We start from the raw sequence: 22,546 nt of genomic DNA, 5'->3' as shown, positions 1-22,546 counted from the left end.
ACCAGTTTCACAGTACAACCTAAATGAAGACTGACACTTGCCTTCAAATATCCATGCAAAATAATGAATTATTTAATAACACAAATTTAAGACCTTTTGCAGTATTTCACACAATTTAACAATTTCAAGTAATTGCTAACTCAATTTAGTCAACATTCATCTTCTTAAGCAAAATACAGTTTTAATGTTATCTCATCTATTCTCTCCTGTGAGATTAGAAGCTCATCTCTGTATCATTAAATCTTCACAGGATTTTGCAACTGTTATTCAAGAATGTACTTTAAGATCAAACATTAATGACAGTTTTAGAGAAATCCTTAGGTTACAAATTTTAGGAATGCACCATGTATGTATAAACTAATAAAATAAATACCTGCTGTCCAGAGAACCTCTTAGATTTTCTTTTTCTTGCTTCTTACCCTTGCCCCCAGATTTCCGCAATCCACTGAAGTGAAAAAAACAAATTTCATAAAGCACTCACATTTAATTGGTGCAACATTTCTTTAAATCAGCAAGTTAGTTTTTACATTGACTTCAACAGTTACAAAAAGCCACATTTAAATTGTTACACATAAACATAATTTTGCAGATTATGCATGCAATTAAAAAAGTTCTAGCATTCATATTCTACTTAAGAACCACGACAGTACCCTCTCAAAAGCCACAGATAGCCAAAATAAAGACAGAAAATGCCTAAAGAAACCTACAATATAGTGGATACAACCAGGAGAAAAACCAGAGTTTTATTGCTATATTAATGCTCCTAAGCAATGCACAGCAACTTGAGCAACTTACCACTGTGTAAAATCAGCTGATTTTTATGTTATACATTATGATGCATTTATTGCAATACCAGTCGAAGTCTTTAATGTTAGCTGGCTTCAACAAGCTTTACCCATCTTCAGAGGTGTTAGGAAGTAGCATTACTGGACTCCTCGGCATAGTTTTATTTAGAGAACATAATATTCTCATAAATAACACAAAACAACACTTATTTCCAGAGGAACACATGTAAAATCTTACCCAAAATCTGGAAATCTCCTTTTGGACTTCCCTGATGGTATTCCTTCGTTTGTTTCTGCTGTCCTGTCTTCATTTTTCCTTTCTTCTGTTTTTCATTGAGAGGTGAAAAATAAAAATGTTTTTGTAAAAATACCTGCAATTTTCAGCTACTAATGATGATGCTTGTAAGTCAGATACTAAGACCTGGGTGACAGTTTTAACACCGTCACACACAGATAATAACTGAAAATAACTGATAATAACATTTCCACACACAGATAATAACTGAAAATACTACAGCCAGCCTAAGTCATTCTCTATGGCATCATCCTATCATTCCGGCCATACAAGGCCATTGAAAAATGGCAACATAACAGCTGCTGACATCTATTCAAAAATATTCCTATTCTTTTTGATAAAGAATAATTCTATACTATCTACAGAAAGGTAAAACTTACCACAGTATTTTGCTCTAATGAATTACAAACAAAAGTTAGTATCTGACAGGTTTAGACAAAAGTACCTTTCTTTTGCAAAATGTCAACTTCTAAACACACAACCACTATAAGATGCAAGAAATGAATTTTCAAGGCAACAGTTGGGCAAATATAGCATTTAGTATTTCTTTTTTACTCCTGAAGTATTAGAGATGCTCCTTCAGTATTATTTTTGGTTCAGCAGCTAGTCCAGGCCAGCTGCTGCAAACATGGGCTACATACACAAGCTGCCAGCTTCAGAAAGTGTGCCTAACCAACATGATGGGCAGTACCTGGAGAGCAGACAGCTCCTGACAAGCTGAGCTTACTGGAAATGGCATACAAACTGTGACTTTTCTGAAGAAACAACTGGGACTCTGAAGTTCCTCCAAGACTCTTATTTTCAAAACTGAATACAAGCTCTTAGGACCCAATTTTTGTGCCAAGGGAAGCATGTTCAATACCAACTTTTCAATTTTTATGCAAAATTAAGTGACAAGCACTGCATGACCACTTCTCAGTGGACTGTGATTAGATTAGTGCAAGTCAGAAATGTATTTACTTTTAAATTCTCTGGTTACTAGACTTCTTAAAAATAATTGAAATATATTTGGTATTGCAAATCGGGTGTTTCCTAACTTAGCTACCTGTGAAAGAGATGCAGTTCACTTTTTGGGAGACAAAGTAAATTTTAAGCTCTACCTTCAAAACAACTCCTGACATGATATACACAGACTCCTTCAAGGACCACAGAGCCCAAAAATCTGTTTAGTACACAAGATTAAGGTCAACTGCCCATCACTCCATCAGCAAATAACCATTATATATTTCAGGAAGGATTATCTCAAAGTTTATGTACCTGAAAGCCAGGATAGTCAAGAGTTTACCCCCTTTTTTTTTGGATATCTGATCAGTAGCTTCTGATCAACATTAGAACTTTAGCTACTGAGTTAAGCTCTCTAAATATATAACATCCAATAAATTATAACTACAGTTACACAGGCTATGTTTCTTATCAACTTGAATACAAAACCAAAGGAATTACTCTTAATACTGACATTTGTTTCCACCTCTATTTCCAGAGGTAGTATTTTAAGAGAAGAGGTAATTTCTAAAACACAGCACAGTAAGTTAAAATACAGACTAATACATGAATGGATGAAAAGGTAATAGAAAGGATTAATTCAATAAAATAATAGGCAGACATTTAAATACAGTTAGAAAGCAACAATCTAGCAGAAACAGCATTTAGTGTCATTTTGCTCACAAAGAGCAAGCTTTCAATACAAATCCTCATGTACTGCATTAATTAGCAATGCCAGGGGCCAATTTAGAAAAAAAAAAAAGGTTTACATTGCTTCTGCCATCACAAAAAAAATGCAGAAAAGAAAGCAAAATCACATATGTATTAGGTATGTGCCTTAGTAAGTGGGCTTTTTTAAACACTATTTTTGTTTGAGACTTTATAGAAACATACAAAATAAGGACAGTATAAAACAAATCCTGTTTCAGGGAATTAAAAGAATGGTTTCGTCTGAGCTGTATGGCAAAGACAGCAAGTCATCTGTTTTTATACAATTGTACTAGCTGATTACAGAAAATATCAAACATTTAAAAGATTATATTAGATCCCTTTTTCAATTATTCATAAGAAAAACACCAACTATTCCTATCAAATAGTCATTAGTAGTGACTAAGCGGATTATAATACCTTTAACCTTCTTCAAGTGACAAATATTCTAAGAAGGCATGATGAATAAAGCAGTAATTCCCACAATACCCAGAATCTGTATCTTGTTTAAACACTTGGATAACGTCTGGAAGCACAAAGCCAACAATGAATTTTTCTGGAAATCAGGAAATCCATCAGACTTTCTCCCCAGTACATTGCCACTTATGAGGCTAGTGCTTTGCCAAAACGTATTAGGACCTTTACTGATTACTTCTAAAATTTGTAAAACTCTAGTCCCAAAGAATTAAAATAATAATAAACCCTTAAGTCTTACCCTTGGCTTCCTTTCCTTTCCCTTTTGCTTCTCTTTGCTTAACATTCTTGAGATACCCTTGAGGAGAATTTGGAGTCATCCCTTCAGGAGGAGGTGAACGAGAGCTGGTTGTGCTATTTTCGTTGTTTGGTTTGTGTACTGGAGAAGAGTGTGTGGAAGCAGAAGGACTTGACTCTAGAGGACTTTCTGTGCTTTCTCTTTTCTCAGGCTTTTCACTCTTTTGATTTGTGTCATCCAGGCAGGGGAGAGGTAATTTGTCACTTGCTTCTAAGGTCTTAGTTAGGTAGATAGTGGAAGATTCTCTGTTGAGAACACTGTCTTCTGAATCCTCATCCTTCAATAAATTTGAAAGTTATTTTATGATAAATACGACATATACTCATTTATTGTCTGTTTCTTTTACCAGGGAGGAAGGATTTGCTAAGCCAATTTCCTCAGTTCAGCAGATTTTCTGAACTTACATACTTGTGGATACCACCTGAATCACATGAGTCTGATTTTATAGGCTGTTACCCACCTCTATACACATTTTTCTGCACATCCCAAATAATCTTTTCCTAGGCAAATCAGAAATGTTCTGGTACACCTTAGCCATTCCAATTCCATGTAGCCAGTCTCCAGTCTGAATTAGTTCAGTGCTCTGCTTCTATGACAGGCTCCCATATATTGACTATCTATACCTCAATTCTTCAGCTGTTTTCCAGGAACATGAGAACATTTTACTGGTACACTTCTTGTGAACTCAAATGATGACGTATAGAATAATGAAGTATTTCAGAACTTTTTAGTTTTTGAAAAAATTTGGTAACTAACTTGTTCCAGATGAAGGAACAAGATAAATTAGTATATTTCACAACACATCACTGAATCAAAATCTTTCAGCAAGCAGAAGTAGCACAGAACAAGCTCAGAGTTCTGTGTTAACTTCAAATTAACTGTGCCACAAAAACACCCAGAATTCACATTTATGTTATGAACCCTAAAAGGCTTTTTCACTCGATGCAGCATAAAACTACAATGCCTTGGCACAGCCTGAATGAAGAACACTTACAACAACTGCAAATACTGATAAAACTGAACACATGTTCAGTATCCAGAGCACACGATTCTCATGTCAGTACCAGTGTCAGTACCTGTAGATCTGCAGTCTGCTGTCCACCCACAAGAGATTCTTTCAGCTTGGATCGAGAAGGTGGCTGGCGTTTGACTTTCAAAGCAAGCTGAGCTTTTGCTTTGTGGGCACTGGTGTCTAATCTGGGAGTATCCCCAACAAAAGCATCAAAATCTGCAACAAATACATACTTTCAAAAAAAGTAAACAAAAAACCCAGCAACAACTGGTAGGCAAGTTCACCAACCCACTGTCCAGAAAAATATTCAGAATTTAAGTCAGAATTATTCTACCTGCTAACCATTACTGTATGAGAAGACTTTTTATATTATACTACACTATTTTACACATTGCAATAGCAATTCCTATTTAATTTGAAATATACTTTTACCCAACTTCTTCCATTAAAAAATAATAAAATCCAACAGAATATAATGGTCTTAAGGATTGAAAACTGTATTCCATTCCCTAACAGATGAAAATTTGTGCCCCAAATGTGCTTTCCTAGCTTAATTCTTTAGGATAGAAACTCTTTACAAAGTAAGAATTTGCCAAATATTTAAAAATTTTAATTCTCATTTGAACTGCCGTCTGATATTTTGTAACATTCGGTGCATAAAATTACAAGAAAAAAAAAGAATAGCAAGTTTACTGTAAATTATAGCTTGAAATCAATGGGATTTTAACTGACATATCTCAGTATTTTAGTCCCACTATTAGTTTCACTAACAGAGAATCTGAAGAACAGTTAAAACAGTTGTCTCTCCATCCATCTCCTCTTTCTCACAACATTTAAAAAACATTACAACCACACTGAAAATCTTGGGGGAATCTAAACTCAAGTATCCACACTGACTGAGCTAAAACATTTACCCAGTCAGTATGAAACAGCAAACGCTTCTCTTAACAACAAAAAACTACGACACATATAACTCCTCCTAATTTTCTTTAAGTGCAAATAAAAAATACTACAATCCACTTACCAGAAATCAGCATATCTAAAGAATCTATTCTTTCTTCTACTGATTTGGTTTCTTTCTCATAGTCTTCTTTTATCTTGGACTGTTCATTAGATTGGCCTGGACTTTGACAGCCATCTTCCAATAAACTGCCACCGTCAAACACATAAGGCATTTTCTCATATGCTTTTAATTTATTTTCAAGCTCTGAAATCTGCAAGAGTTAAAATTCAGAAGTGAGATAAAAGTCCCCAACAATCCAGAAGTTTATTTCAAAATATAATACTGCTTTACTTTTTCCTGATATATTTTCAGTTGTTCTGCATATTTCTGGTCTCTCTCTTCAAGTAGCTTTGAATGATCTTCTTCTTTCTTCATGAATTCTATTTCTCTGGTGAAAGAAATATATAAATGTCTATGAAACAGTAATATACAGAAATGTAGAAAAATATGTTAAATAGAAATATGCACAATTGCATTTACTAAGCATTCCAATAGTGAATGGCAACAAAAATCAGTCTGTAAGGTATAACTGATTCATTAATCTTATAATGTCATAAAATGACGTGTTTATCTGTATGCTTCTACTGCCCTCAAAAGAAAATACAGATGACTGTAATTTATTCAGGGCAGAAAAAGGATGTGTGGCAACACTTTTTCTGCAAAGTTACAACCATCTCTCATTTTAAAAGTGGCAAGTTGCATACGCATTTAAGCCTGAAATACATGCATGACTTCAATAATTGCATCCTACTGTCTTCCACAAAGATACATGCACACACAGTATATTTTCCTTCCAAAAGCTATGGCAAAATTCTTTGTAGGAAAATGAATTGCAGTTCAAGTTTCTACTTGGTTCATCCTACAGCAATTGCAATGGCTGGGTTTTACAAAAAGAAACAATGACTACAAGAAGGAAACAAAAATGAAAGCTGCTTTTGCCTGTGCCATGTGGAATGACATACCAAACTAGAAAATAAAACATCTACAACAGATGCAAAAGCTTCAGGGACAATCAAATGAGTAATGGGAATTTACTAAACAGTGAGGGGATGGAAAGCAGCATGTCAGCAGCCATCTTCACGTACTTTTGAATTTCCACGCGGATAAGCTTGGGAGGAGAGGGGAAAGGAGACCTTTAAAAAGCTCACCGAACAGCACAAAAACGTACTGTGAAAAAGAACATTTCTGGATGTGGACTACAGAGCAAAAGATCATAATAAATTGTCTTTAAAAGTAAGTAACAAGTGGAGAAATTGGGAACAAGAGCACTATACGTTTACAGCAACTACCAAAAGCAACAGTTGTGTTCTGTATTATCAGGTCACATCTACAAGTATTTTGCAATTACCTCTTGCTTAGCTAAGAGGGAAGATTGTAGAACAATTAGACACTACTGCATAACAACAGTCCTGGAGGCCCCCACAGGTGTTTCCAATAAAAAATATTACTTCTACTAAAAAACCCAAACCCTTTAACAGATTGGAGATACTGTTTTCATGCTGCTGTTTCAGTGGGCTAGATACTTTCAATTTTTCTCAAAATTCTTTTTACTCTTCCTACAACTAACTCAGACTAAATCACATGCATCTGGCTATTATTACAGATGCCTACTCTATCTGGAATATTGAGGTCAGTCAAAGCTGAGGGTTTTTCACAAAGAGGTATGGTCCAATACCTCATAGCGAATTTCAAGTAGTCCCTCCAAAAGGTATAGCTTCATTACAGCTTTTAAACTAAGTTGTTTTTAAAAAGTTGTCATCAAAACATTAAAGAATTTTTCCTTAGCTATGAATCAAAAGCAGCAGCAAGATTTTCAGAAAACCCTTCCAGAAGCTGGTGATGTAAGGTATGGAATAATACAGCATTTATAGCCCACAGCTTTCCTGCACTCTAATAAAGGAAAATAAAGTATGTTAAGCAAATCCTATTCCCCTAGGTATTGCTGACAGCTTTCCCCAAGTTGCACAAAATATACAAGCAATGAATAGAGACCTGGTATTTTGGGGTACTTACTTTTGTTGGTAGTCTTTAAGCAATTTCTTGGCCTTGTTGTACTTCTTTTCAAGGGCATCGCATTGTTCTTGAGTCTCTTTAAGACGCTCATTTACTGTTTTGCATAAATTTTGTGCCTCTAACCAGTAGGTCTCTAACTTTTTAATTTTCTCCCTGCTTTCATCCAAGTTTTGTTGTAGTTGGGCTCGATTAAATTTCCATTCGCTTTTTTCTGCTTCAACAACTTTTAACTGAAAAGATTAATACCTAATGAATTAATCTAAACTAAAAGATGAAATAAAAACCAGCTGTTGATACATGTTTAGGTAGAGAATAGCTAGTAATAGTTACATACTTATCAGTAACATTAAAACAGCACAGAACTTTTAAAGTAATCACATGAACCCTTCCAACCCTTGTTAATCTAAGGAAGTCTAGAACTGAAACCCCGAAGTCTTTTACTGCTTCCTCATTGGTATTGCATCTTTCTAGACAGATTAAATGATAAAGACCTGTATTATTAGCTTATATTCAAGATCTCACCAGATCTTAATATCTCAGGAGAGGCCTATTTTCAATACCTTCAAAGGCAACTGCAGATAAAGAATCTTAACCTGTATAAGACAAGCTCCCTGTTCTACTCTTTTGTCACCAACAGCTTTTTGAATAAAGATAACATGACCAGCAGATCTTCCCTGGTAACTTTATATGACATTGGTCTTCCTAATCAATGATGGCATGTGCAGCGTTTCCTTTTCTTGAGCTAATGTACAAAACCACTAAATATTCCCTCAGTAAAGGAAAGGGATACCACCCCTCCAGCTTGACAGCAGCCATGTTACACACAGGAATGTTAATGTGAAGCTCTCCAGGCCTTGGAGGAGTGAACAGGCAAGACACAGCTTAGGTTTGTCCATGCCTCATTCTTTGGGGCACTACTTACACTGAGGAAATAAATCCCTGCTTTTGAAGGCAGTTAAGATCACCTGCCAATGGAACAAGGATGTTGAAAGGACCAAAAATTTCCTGAATTTAAAAACGGCATTATAAGTTGTACTAACACCAACATTTTTAACAGCTTTTGTGCAATCCAGCTGGACCGCATACCAAGAATACTAGAAAAGGAGGAGCCCTGTCAGAAATTAAAAAGGGAACTGTCTCAAGTGGCTTTGTCTGCCTTGCCTCAACAATTGCAGAGTGCATGAAATACCCAAATAGATACTGCTACTGAAAATTATTGCAAACTAAAGCACTATGCCCTCTTCACTTGCTACCTGTTCCCAGCAATGTGCTGAAACTTGTCCAAGGATACGCATTTCTGAGCAGGGCAACACAGAAGGGCAATGGGATAAAAAGCTGCTCGTTCACACACAGTATTTTCAGAAAAAAGCCACGTATAAATCTGTATCAGTGGAAAAAGCAGCAAAAAAGAACAAGAAACCCTTTCTCAGAATAAGCAGAGGCCCTGAACCAATCTTAAGCAAAAAACAAAATTACTGGAAAGAACTCTCTGCCCAGACCAGGTCAGAAATTTGAGGAGGGAAAGAGGGTAACTTTCTGGTAACAGAAAGACAGCCACAAACCATTGTCTGGCCAAATCTATTCTTAAATAAGACAAGTTCTATCCACTGATAATGTTCTCATCATTTTTTATGAGTTGTTTCATACAGCTCTTCACACTGTATTTCGCTATTCTAAGCACTAATACTGAAGTGTTCATTTTAAAGTGGAGACTTGGGGGATGGAGTTTTTTTAGTTGTTTTATGTGACTTTTGGGGCTTTGTTTGGTTGATTTTTTAATTTTATTTTTAATTTGAGCATTGCTCTTCAGCTCAGAAATGTCTGCCTAGCATAACATAGAGCAGAGAGCACCTGAGGCATAAACAGATTGCTGCCTTTAGCATTCAGCCTATTCCTGGTAAAATCAGTAGCCGTAAAAACAAAACAAAAAACCCCCCAATACAAACCACCCAACAATAAACTCTACCAATAATAATATTCTTTGAAAAATTACTTTCTCCTTCAGTTGGTTCACTTCAGCTGTCGTTACTGCATGTTTTAATTGTAGCTGGAAGAGAAGAAAAAAATTGTATAAGCACACATAAAATTACATTTGAAAATGCTAGTTTTAAGTATTTCTCCAGATTCCCTCTTCCCCCAAACCACTGTTCAAGTGGCATAAAGTCAGGTAACTATTTGTCAATTACAGGAGAAGTAATCATGAGCTTTTATTTTAAAAAAATTAAAAATTACTCAAACAAGTTTCACAGTACATAATCACCCCAAAAATCTCCCATCGCTGTCTATACATTAGGAAAGCTGAAAAGATTACAGTAACATTTCAATGTGCCAGGGTAATGAAAAGGCAGCAATGCACTTATGATTCTGATACACAGAATAAAAGAAAAACTTAACAATAGTTAATATTTTTACAATCAGCACTTAAAAACAAATGTGCTGGCTTTATTTTAAAATTAAGCCATGTATTTTTACACCATAAATCTTCATAGGATTATTAGAAATCAGAAAGACTACACTTAAGCCAAATGCAAAGATTTTTTTTAACAGTATTAATTGTTCCTTGTATCTTGCTTTCCGTCTGTAGCCCTGCAGAGATTCCCTTTTTTGTCAAGGCACATTGCACCAAACCCAAATTAAAACTGGTGAATCCACGACTATTCTTCATTTAGATCGTGTTAGTAACAGCACAGTAATGATTCTACATGAGATTATAATTGTATCTCAAATAAATACAGCACTTAAGAAGCTTCTTCACCTTGCTGCTATGCTTCCAAACCTAGAAAAATCGTAAATGTTCTCTACAGATCAGCAGCTTGAAATTTCTACTTCTACAATGACATCAGCAATGTTATCAAGAGAACAAACTTAGGAGATCTGCAAAATACCAATCCTTCACAAAAGTAAGCTGATGCAGCAGCAAATAACAACTGATAAAACAGTTTCTTTGCAGTATATTTTTCTCCTCTCAGACTGAAAATGACAGGCACTTAAATCTACCAGAGAAGCCTGGATTCCTAAATGCCAAAGGCTGTGCCATTTAAGTCCCTGACTAAATCCCAAAGCCCTGAATAAAGCAAATATGCTCCTTTATAAAAACCCTGGGAAAAGAGAACTGTACTATTTCCAATTATGTTGTGATTCAGAGCCTGGAATGCCCTATTGGGTTTACAAAAGGGTTTACAAATCCATTCCTTCCAAAAAACACACCATAAAAATACCCTCCAAGCCAAAAATATGCCTATCTACAGAATCAAGTGCTCTTATGTGCACAGATTTCTCAGAAGACTGCAGGGACTAAACCAAGAAATTAGATACGTATTTCTTGTCTTCCTGATCAACATCTCAGAACAACACTTGAGAGCATTAAAAACAGGCCTACTGGCACACCCCTCATGCTCTCTGCATGGCTAAAGCCATTCTACTGGGCAGCAAACACATGCAAAGGCCAACGGGCCACAGGAGAACTAAGAGAAACATCCTATCTCTATCTAATGCAATGCTCAGACATAACAAGGACAGAGTTGGGGCTGGGTTCTACCAGTTGTTTCCAAGGGCTTTTAAAATCGAATTTAAATCAAACAATTGTTTAATGTAAATATGCCTTGGGAAACCGAATATAAAAAATTACAGAAGGCCTACATTTCAATGGACATTTACCAGAGATGTTTATTGGTGACTCTGGGGAAAAAACAAACCCAAAGCAACAAGGGGGAACATGAAGGAGATCATATCCAAATCCCACAAGGTTCAGATGTTCCCCAGTGCACCACAAGGAATATTTAAGAAACTGCTACAACACCTCTTTAAATTTAAGAAGAGACTGTGCTGAATCCATATCCAGTAGTAAACCAATATCTTCATTTTCAGGAAGATCAAAAACTTCTACAGATTTTCCATGTAAATGTGACTCATATGTATCCTCCTCCTCATCATCATAGTCATCATCCTGACAAAATGAGAAAATCATGACTGTAACACACACACAAACTCTTTTGCAGTATGGTAGTAGCAATACCCAAAGCATACAATCAAGGAATCCAACCAGCTGCAAAACTTCTCTTGACTAGTTACTATTCCTTTTTAATTTCTTATACCTTCAGTAAGTGTTAAAGATGACTTGCAAACACCTTCATCAAAGTTCTATGAAAGAGAGCTAAGAAAGACATACACAAAACTATCACACGCAGCTGACAGTTAAAGGTGTATTTTGGATTAGTGATAAAGCAATAATCATGTGCCTTGATAACAGCAGTGCAATGAAGTGCTTATTTTCCCGTTTTTAACAAGTTGCTGGTGTTATACTTTTTTTGCTTCAGTTTGATTAACCCCCCCCCATTTATGCCATTAGCAGAGAGACCATGAACAATGTTCTACCTGCTCTGTATCATCATGAGCATAGTGCTGCTCGTACAGACATCTCTCTTGCTCTAAGGTCTCACTAATGAGACGGGCTACTTCACTCTCAGCCCCTGGCTTCTCTCTCCCAATCAGAAACCTGCAGGAAAAAAAAACCCCAAATTATCTAGCAGCAAAATTTCTTACCACATGCTTAAGAAATGAGTTTGCTACAATGTTGCCTTCCACAACATCTTTGTAAAATTGTCATAATATGGTTTCATTCTCCATGAATGAAAAATGACCCAAAGAAAATACTATTTCAGAGAAAACGTACGTACCTCACTGTGCCTTTGGTGTTCTTTAGTACAGTGGCTGCAAAGAACTGAGTAACTCCTACTAGACTTATGCCATCAACCTCAACAATCTGATCATTTACTTGAATTCTGCAAAATAAATAAATAAATGCTTAGCTATCAGTTAAACAATAGTATTTTGTCTTGAAACACTTTCGACATGACGAATATCACTTAAAGCTCACTGGTATTTACAATGACAAATTCTGAGACCATTCATTGCTTAAAAATAGTCTCCTCAACCTGTTACTACACAAATCATCAATTAAAATTTACACAGTATTTGACCTCATGTTTTTTTATACTCATCACACAGCAATTGGTGCTCTGGGGTGTCAACATGATTTTGTGGTCCTTCTACACATGGGCTCATTTTTAATGTTTCTCATATGTGCTGTAAGCAGATCTACAGTTACTTAGCGAAAACGTCCTGTAATAAATAACTTGGTTTTTTTTAATTTAACATACAGCAGGAATGTGATACTCACTCAGCTGCATTAAGCTTTTGTACTTTTTTTCACAGTATTAAGCATATTTAATGAAAGCAACTGGGCTCAGTTGGAAATCTGTAAAAAACATAATCGATTCAATGAAAAACTCACCGTCCATCCCTCTGAGCAGCTCCACCATCTGTTATTGTTTTTACAAAAATACCAAGTTTTTCCAGTCCCTGATCAGCACCAACTCCCATTCCAATGATACTGATGCCCAGACCCCTGTCACCTAAGGGATTCAAAAATCTAACATTAGCTATGAGACATATGATCTAACAGCTAGCAGTACTGAGTTGTTTCAAAGTATTCCAAGTCCTTCCACACAAAAGACAATAGAAATTCACTTTAAAAAGAGAAAAAAAATAGAACATATTTTATATGTAGATACTACTTAAAGGCTTTTTGCCCTATAGCCTTCCTAACTTCAATTCAGCATGACAATCTGCACTTAGTAGAGGCCTGGCCAGTTAACACTCACTAAATTTACCAGAACTAGCCACATATCTAACCCCAGACACACATTCAGGATGTGACAGACACCTAAATTCAGGGAATATACAGTTATGGTTTTATCTTCTGTTCCCACAGTATCTCTTGCAAATGTTCAAGGTTTGATTTGCACCTTTTTCAATTTCCACAGGAAACACTTCCATTTTTTCCACCCTTTTCTCAAGTTCATACTCAGCTGAGGCTGCCACAGGGTCAACATCTTCATTACGTCTATCATAGTCTTCGTTTGAGTAAGTACTGAAAACCTAAGAAATGTAACAGAAAACTGGTTTTAATGTCTTCTCACCCCCTTTCAAACATCATATAATTGAAAGACAATCTGTAATGAAATTAAAGTGGTATTTTCAGAGATCTCATTTTCTAAACAACTATCAATTCAGTAAATACTGCTGCTGTCAGTTTCCAGCTTGCACAGAAGTAACATTTTAAAAGCTTCAAAACGATTACTTTAACAGATTTTATCCTGCAGATGCACCAAACAGTCAAAAGAAATCAGTCAGCCCCTCTTTGATGTCGTGTGACTTTTTTTATTAGGACTACATTCCACCAAATCCTTCCTCTCTTCTTCCCTCCCCCCACACCATCTGCCAATTGCAGTGTTTCAAACAGATGTAGTTTTCTGATTCTGCAAGGGAATCACGCAGTTTCCCAGGAAAAGGAAGTGCCTTGCTACATACATTACTATTTTTAGTATTCATTCCAGCTGAGTTTCTGAATTGTTAAAAAAAGAGATAAACAAACAACCCAAATTAAAGACAGAAATCTAGAAAGGAAGAAAAAACTATATGTAACAGGGTTAATCTTACATATCAGCATGTTCATTAATTTTATTTAAATTAAGAAATTAGGGAAAAAAAGGAAAAATATTGCATCCCCATTTATCTTAAAAAATAAGGTTTATCTGCTAAATGTTTTGCAGGTACTGGGTGTTTTATTCAACAGCACTGTAAGACAAAAAAACACGTATTACAGCTGCAGCAGCATCTCCCTAATCAAGAACATGCAGCACTGACACAAAGTTCATTTCCAGTGGCTTACTAAATTTTTGCAACTGCTGTATTTTCCGCTAAGACTACCTAGGAAGGTAACTGCAATCATGTAAATACCACAGCATTAACTGTAATTAACCTTTCCCCTGTGAATTTACATGCACTACTATTTAGCTTTAGCTCTGCAGAGCAGTACCTTCAGACACTGAAAAATGGTCATTGAAACAGATTAGCAAAAAAACCCCAATATAATTCAGTATTTCCCATGAGTAGCCTACTGCATCACCTTCAGACTACAACTTGAGATCAGCTTCACAGACTCTTCCCAAACCCTGTGAAACATCTACTCCAGAAACGTGGCATGGCCATATAGTCAGTCCAGTAAGCAAGCAAGATTAGATCCACCTGGCTGAAAGGGAAGGAAGAAATCCTTTCTCAGAAGCCTTATGTCTCCCACAATAAAAGAACTTTCCTTAGAAGGTGTTCTTCCTAAGTCTTGCATAAAGGTTAATAAACAAACTCCTTGTGACTGTCATATAGATAGCAGTAGGCAACCACTGGGCACAGAAAGACAACAAGGGTCACACTTACAGTATGTCTTCCATGAGCTTTAGAGAAAAAAATCTGCAAAATAGATAAAGAAAACCATCTAAATGGTCTTATTCTACCACTAGCTAAAAAAGGTGGCCAAGTTCTTTAAATTAGTCGCCCTCCTCAGCCCCCAAATCGCTAAATAGGATATGCAGCAGAAGCATTTCGTGAAGCATCATTCACCCTTTGGAACATGACCAGCCTAGTTTATTTACTTTTCATCCCAACAGAAAAACAGCAGCATTTCCAAAAACATAGTCAAATAAGATGAATTTTCAATAAAAAGGAAGTTCATGAGTGGACAAATTATTAACTTGTTTGTGAGAATATTTGAGTTCTTGAGGACAAATCAAATACTAGGGCATGAAAAAAATGTACAAATTCCTACACATTATTAACATTGACTAAAATGTTAAAAAGACAACTATCAAATGGTTGAATGAGCAAAATGTGGAGAATGGCAGTAATTCATTTTGGAGACAGTGACAAATGCATTTTCTTAGTTCTCTACAACTCAGTGGTCTAACAGAGCAGAAGATGATGCAAGGAGTTACTATCTACCCAAGAATGACATTACCACAGGCATGACTAGCTCTCTGCACAACAATTTATAAAATGCTAGAAATTTGGGGAAGCAAAGTTGCACCATAACAAGAGCATTATGTACGCTGCAAGTCTTGGGCCACCAGCATTAAAATATCTCTGGAACTTCTGAAAATGATTTATTTTTTCCAGCTTAAAAGTAACAAAACTCTACTTGAGAGTCTCATGGAATTTGCTCATTTTTATACAAAATTGATCATAGGAATTCTTCATCTGCCAGGAACAGATAACAGAATTTAAAACTACTGGTCCCTTAAATTCCAGTGATGTTTATAATTGCTATTAATAAAATAACAGCATAAACATACCTACAAAAATGAGGACTACTAATATTTATGTATATTAGCTTTCTAAGAAAAGCCTATTTGAAACAAATACTGAGTAATTCACTAAGAGAAAGAATTCATACTTTTGTCCTAAAGTGACAGTTGACAACTGTATGAGAACATTGGGTAATATTCTAAAAATCACAATCTCAGAATTAAATGAAGATAGCCCCACTTCAAAATAGTAAGAACAACACACCCCTCATCAAACTTCAGAAAAATAACTTTGAGGAAAAAGATCAATTTACAAAGAATAGAGGAAAAGCAAAACTTATAACCGGAAGCCAAACACTGCAATAACAGAAAGAAAAGCAAAAGCACACTCCAAACACTATGACTAAAGAGTCAAGGATAGAAGATAGAAATTTTTATTGTATACATGTGGAATCATAACATTGTGTTCATCTTTTATGAGAGAGAAAAAATGTTGATATTAATATAGAAAATACAGAACTGGTCAGCAAGTTGTTCTTGCCAAGTAGCAAAAGCAACATTTTAATACAGTTAAAACATGGATAGTAAGTAATGTAAGTTAACAGTTTAGAAGATTGATGAGAAAGCTAAACATGTTCATCCCTGCACTGTGTCTGGCAGGGTTTAGTCATTGAATCAAATGCATTACAGACAAAAGAAATTCTAATCTTACTAGTCAGAAGCCACTGCTAGCTAGAGATTGTAAAATTATTACTACTGCAACCGGTATTTCTAAAATATATACTTTAGCAAACACAAGTTATTGACTCAACACAGGGGAAACAGATTTATTTCACTGTGGAAACCAGGTGAATTTCACATGCCTTTTACCATGGCTTGTTATATATCCAGGAGGTTACCCTAACATTAATAACTTTTGGATCCCGTCAAGCAAACAAATGGCAAAATTCTATCTGAAAACATTTTTTTAAACTTAAAACCTTTTTCCTTCAGAATGGATAAAATTAATTTGAATCCCAAAAAGTTCTGATAAAGGGCTGAATATTAAAGAATTATTTAAATTAAACTGTTAGACACAGAATGGTAAGTTTTCAAATATACTTAGTGCTTGAACACCATATATATTTATCGGGAGAGAAAACTAGTTACATTATTCACACCAGAAAAATTAATCACTTTTTGAATGCAAAACTTGGTTTTGCATCTTCTATGAAGATGCTAATCTAGACATCCTCAAGACCAGTGCTCAAGAACCACCAACACAGCCTGTCTAAAAGATCCTACCGTTCAGTTCCTGTTCTACAATACAACAAAAATTTTCTTATATCATCTTAGTGCTAACACAGAAAATAGAATTATCACAGAAAAACTACTTTCACATACTTCAAACTCTTCACAGCACAGAAGAATGTCTACTTAAGTACGATATTAGTTTTAGGAGAATATTAATTATTTAGAGGGCAAACACTAATTTACCATCTGCTTGCATGGAAATGCTGCCGAGTAACAAAACACAGTCCAAAGACCTCAGCTCCAACATTCATTTCTAGCGTATGGATTTGTTTGTGCCTAATGAAAAGCAGAACATTATGAAAGTAATTAAACAGTAAGATTAGGAAATCAGGAACTGCCTGGAAGGGCTTCCAACTAATTAGAATGGAAGCAACATCAACATGACTTTAAAGTTCTCATGGAAGCGTGCAGTATTTGCTGGAAAGCCTCACAACACCTGCGGAGGCGGTTAAAGCAACCCTGACCATGTGAGAGAGCCCCCGAGGTGTCAGTGACGCCGCCCGGAGCACACCCAGCCAGGACCACACCCCGGGCTCACCTGCTGCTCAAACACAGCGCTGCCTTTGAATGCGCCTGTGGACTGACACTCCACAAAGCCAAACGTGCAAAACACAAGTTAAAGCTCAGGGAAAATTATCCAACAGCAAACAGTTTCAGCTTTCCAAACTGAGGTGATGCCTGGCAAAATGTGAAGTGCCCGTGAATAATCGTTTGAAATAGTAGCACTGAGGTAGGACTGAAGCATATTGTACACCTTACAGTTTACTCTTACTATGTCCCTCTTCTGTTCAAGCAGACATCTCGCTGCTGCTATCCTATTCTCCCCTCTACTTCCAAAATCCACGTGGTTAGAATTTCATTAGCGCTGCTTAACAAACAAAACAAAACAAACAACAAAGTAACCCTGTCACCAGGGGGTACCAGATCAACTCTATTAACTAATCTGGATTAATACTGTCATTAGCAATGATCAATACCTGCTGTCTAAAAAGAAGGGTCAATTCACTACGCCAAGTCACATCAGAGGGTGATGAAAGAAAATGTCTGAAAATTAAGGAATTTCACATATTGTGTAATACTTTACTACTAAATAAAAATGTAAAAACCCTGTAAAAAAACTCTGCACAATCCTCATGATCTCAAGATTACAAAATATGTACCCAGATAATGCAGGCAAGCATCATTTTACTGATGTCCTTCTTAGTGTTTACCTTCCTTTTTGTTAGAATTACATGGAAAGGGATCATTTATTTTTCCATCTCTCCAGAGGTAAATTACAAAAAAGTTTCAGCTACTGCTGGTTCATCCTTTACCTGGCTAGGTTATGTATTCTCACGTCATAACAACAGTAATCATCATCAAAAAGTCACTGAACTTTGAGCACTTTAACTGTTGAGCTACTCAGCTTGTCTCCTATAAATTTGCTTAACTTTGTTGACCTCCACCTCCTCCTCAGTGTTTCCTCTAACCATCTCCCATGAAACTCTCAAATGCCTCATATTCACTGCCTTTTCTCCCTCCTGTTCCCTACACCTATTCTTACAGAGTAAAAGTGTAAAAGACAGCACAGGCTGGGCATGCATAGTGATCAGCTAATATTAAGCCAGAAAGAACAAGTAACTTCAACTAAAGCTGCAGCCCTGTCATCAGTGAGGCCATGAATATGCACCTCTGATACAAGTGCTAATTTTCCACAAGCCAATTGGTACTTTAAAATACCTTTTAAACACCCTCTCTCCTTCCTATTAAATCCAGGTAAAATTGCTGGAAGTTAGAAGCTGGAGGGACTGAAAAGAGAGTGAGGACAGGCAGCTGATCTCCATAACCTCAACATTCTCTTATTTTTCTATAGTTTTCTAGAATAATCAAATACATTAAGCAAGTCAGTTGGTATGTTATCATCTAACTGCATCTACAGAATAATTCAGTTAGAAATGCACCGAGGTATTAATGTAAAGAGTCAAGCAGCTGCAGCAGTGAGCCAAGACATAAAAAGAAATTCTTTACTCTTTCTGTTCCAGTTTAGATTTCTGCTCTATAGCCCCACATCCTGGCACAGGATTTTCATCTGAAGACTCTTGAAATGCCAAATTAATCTACTATTGTAAAAACTTACAGATCAAACATTTACTAAAAATCAAACCAGAAGATGTATGATTTAAAAAAAAGAAAAGAAAAAAAGCCAAAGACACCTTGAGTTGAAAGAGCTTCTTTCCAGACAGCTGAACAACCATCATAGAATCAAAAAAACAAGGACCACAGAGGCACCAGAAACATCTGCCACAGAACTGTGTAACACAAGTAAACCTATACAAAGAATTAAATGCATTTAGGCTTAATAAACATTTAACTTCAGAAACATTTTACTTATATGAAAACTGAACTTTCAATAAGGGTTTAAAGATTTCCTTCTCACAAAAAAACCCCAAAACAACAAAAAAATTTCACGTGTGTGAAAACATACACCTTCTTCCTCCAGTTATTATCCATGTTTTTAACATCTCACACTGTTAAAGCTGCAGGAATGCCATACTCTCAGATGTAGACAGAACAGAACAGGATTGTTTTTTGTGAAAAGTCACCAAAAAAGCACCGTGGAGAGACTGAGATGAAAATATGAAGGAAAGTTGTTTTGATGTTAAGTTACAAATGTCATAATGTTGATAAACAGAGCTTCAAAACAAATAAAATCTATGACTTTAAACAAGCAAATTGTCATTGGAAAAGATCCCAAACAAAGCATAATGGAAAACCACATTATTTCTGTCAAGAAAAAAAAAAAAGGATGAATTCCCACATATCAACCAATTCTGTTTAAACCTACTCTCAAATCAAATCTCTATTTTCCTTCATCAACCCTCACCCACATCACATCCTTGTTTCTTAATGCCACAGAAATACTTTACTGACGTGCTTGAGCAATGGCTGACAAACAGCTGAGCAGCCATCAATTCTCTAATTACCAAAGAAACCGGAGGGTTTGGGTATCTTCAACCAGCTAGTGTCTTTCATGTATTTTGTATCCCTTTCTGTGAACGACATCTTAAGTACACAAGTGAACGGTTCAAACACCAGAGGCTGGATGAAGCTGAAGCACTGCGTTAAAACAGTATTCCAGAGTCTACACATTGATCTAGAAAATCTGTGCATCTCCTAAAAGCATTTGCTGTCATACAGGACATCTAATTCAAGGCGTATCTTCGTTTAGTTCTTCATTAACTTCCACAGCAAGCAGTTTTATGCTAAAAAGGTTGAAGAGCAGGACAGGCTGAATAAGACCACCATTTGTGCCCAGCTATATATAAACAGCTTTACTGTGATGTGCAAGACAAATAACAATATTATGAAGGATTTCCATATTCTCAGAAGCAGCTGAAACTTGACTGGTTAGAACAACACAAACTATGAAACTTCTTTCAGTTTCCTCATAAAATAAATTTATGCTCAGCTGTGAAAAATACAAAAGTGATGCCTTTATGAAGGTTTGGGGTTTGTTCTGTTTACTTTTTTAAACTGTTTTCCTGACTAAACCATCTCAAAATATATTACTATTCACAAAAAGCAGGGAACAGACACTCCCATGCAGCATAATCTAGATAACACTAACAGAAGCAAACAGCAGCAGCAGCTGTACTATCTTTTCAGCCTACCTCAGCTACAGAATGTCTAAGGATCATAAATCATTGCAGAACCTAGTCACTGTGCTATTAAAGGCTTTGAGGACAAAGTTTGACACAGTCAGAGGTGAAAACACCTCAAGGAATCAATTTGAAAACAAGCATTTGTTTTCCCAACAGAAAGTTTCAAATTTACAAATGTCAAGCAGCACTCCGTCATTACATTCATGTTAATTAAAGCCTTTCAAGGCAATCTCAGAAAACAAAATAATGTCTACATTACAAAGGCAAAATGAAATATAAAGGGATGACAGAAGAATTACCTGATGTTATTTGCATTGTGTGTAATGCTGATTGTTTCCACAGTTTACTCAGAAAACTTTAAGACACAGACAAGTTCAGTTCCTTTGCAAATACCTTGAACTGCTGAGTGTGCTTTACATTCATTACTGGCTTCATATGTGGCAACAAGAGACTGAAGATTGCTCATGTACCATAACACAAACCCAGGTGAAGTTCTGCTAATAACTGTACTGTATCACTCTCTAAACTACTCCAGGAGAAACAAGAACTGAGATAAAATGCTCCCCAGGGTCTGGAAAGATCAAAGAGCAGCAGGACTTAGAGAGTGTGGTCACCCACAGCAAGTAAAAAATCCCATATGTCATTTATCAACAGCTTCTACAGAATTGAAACACTTCTTTTTAATAGTCTCCTCTTGCTTGCTTTTGCAGGCACGAGGCAATGTAAAATAACAGAGTACTTGTGTAATTATGTTCCATCTTTTCTGAAATTATCAGATCAAATTATGTTCTCAAGCCCTGCTACAGATGTCAAGAATTATGGACCTCCATCACAGGTCAGATGCAGTGCTAACAGTGTCAGCTACCTTATACACCCCCTGGGAGCTCCACAGTCTCCTTCTGTTACTCTTTGAGATATTGACCAACTTGGCAATTTTATTAATATTGCCAATATTACAACTGACTAGAAGCTTTGAAACTGAAATATTAATCAACTTCTCTTTGTTGCAGCAGTATAAATGCTACTTTTCAGGTGTCTTTAAGTTCTACCCATTACCTTCAGACACGTCCAACCTCTCTTTTGCATATTTCAAATACAAACGGTCAAAGCTCCATCACTGCAGAATGCTGAAGATCTAAGAATGTGCTTTTTCTTGCCCAATACATTCTGAATTCAATACACTCTGAGTTGAATTCTTCAGCTCTACCAGCTACCTGCTATGCAGCAACTGCAAGAGACACAGATGGCTTCATTGTGATCACTAGAGAGGTGCAGAATGAAAACAGCAAGAATGCAAGGGCAGCCTGGCCTCTCTCAGGAGCATCTGTGAGGAGAAGAATCACAGACCTTCTCTAGTGGCTGTGAATGTCTGGAAATGGCACTCACATTTTAGTCAAACTTATTAGTCTAAATAAAGCTGAAAAAAGAAGTTACTAGGATACATTTCTCACTATGGCACTGCTCTTAAGCTGTGGTGGGGACCAGGAATAATCTTTCAGCTACCACCGAAATTTTTTTCTTTTCCAATTTAAGATGCACCGAGATCTATGAAGAAAGACAGAGAGATTTCCTTCTGTGAGGGAAAACTGAGATTTTCTAAAAGGTTATTGAGATATTAAAAATACACAACTAAAGAAAGTTCTGGGTAAGCATAAAGAAGTTGGAATTCTTTATTTTACAGAGTATAAATCCCCAAAACCATATAAACCATGACCCATTCCCACTAAGTATCATAGAAAACATGAAGCAAAAAGGCAGACATGGGAACAGAAATCATTGCTTAGGCAAAAGGAACAAAGAAGGAAAACCCATCAAAAATAACATGCAGAAAGAGATCCCTATATGCAATGCAGGAAAGATACAGCCAAGTTTCACTGAAAGGGGATAAAGGAAGGCAAGTAACAC

General features: G+C 36.2%; 1 protein-coding gene across 2 annotated transcripts in view; it reads right to left on the bottom strand.

Moving 5' to 3' along the window:
- The window catches only part of LOC136293307 (neurabin-2-like), a 40,813-nt gene that overhangs the window by 13,987 nt on the left and 4,280 nt on the right, over positions 1-22,546 (bottom strand). For both annotated transcript variants that reach the window (XM_066189929.1, XM_066189930.1), the window contains exons 3-15: positions 13,377-13,509; positions 12,863-12,983; positions 12,246-12,350; positions 11,944-12,064; positions 11,369-11,515; positions 9,563-9,616; positions 7,570-7,799; positions 5,848-5,944; positions 5,578-5,767; positions 4,618-4,769; positions 3,485-3,818; positions 1,024-1,108; positions 374-445 (exon numbers count right to left, since the gene is read on the bottom strand). In XM_066189929.1, the coding sequence (XP_066046026.1) occupies positions 374-445; positions 1,024-1,108; positions 3,485-3,818; positions 4,618-4,769; positions 5,578-5,767; positions 5,848-5,944; positions 7,570-7,799; positions 9,563-9,616; positions 11,369-11,515; positions 11,944-12,064; positions 12,246-12,350; positions 12,863-12,983; positions 13,377-13,509 (1,841 nt within the window). The remainder of the gene's footprint in view (positions 1-373; positions 446-1,023; positions 1,109-3,484; positions 3,819-4,617; positions 4,770-5,577; positions 5,768-5,847; positions 5,945-7,569; positions 7,800-9,562; positions 9,617-11,368; positions 11,516-11,943; positions 12,065-12,245; positions 12,351-12,862; positions 12,984-13,376; positions 13,510-22,546) is intronic.

This window comes from Chamaea fasciata, unplaced genomic scaffold (assembly GCF_029207755.1).
Source record: "Chamaea fasciata isolate MVZ Bird 193981 ecotype frontalis unplaced genomic scaffold, bChaFas1.0.hap1 SCAF_8, whole genome shotgun sequence".
Classification (NCBI taxonomy): domain Eukaryota; kingdom Metazoa; phylum Chordata; class Aves; order Passeriformes; family Sylviidae; genus Chamaea; species Chamaea fasciata.
Note: the sequence above shows the minus strand (reverse complement) of the source record. Positions and strands in the feature narration are given on the sequence as shown.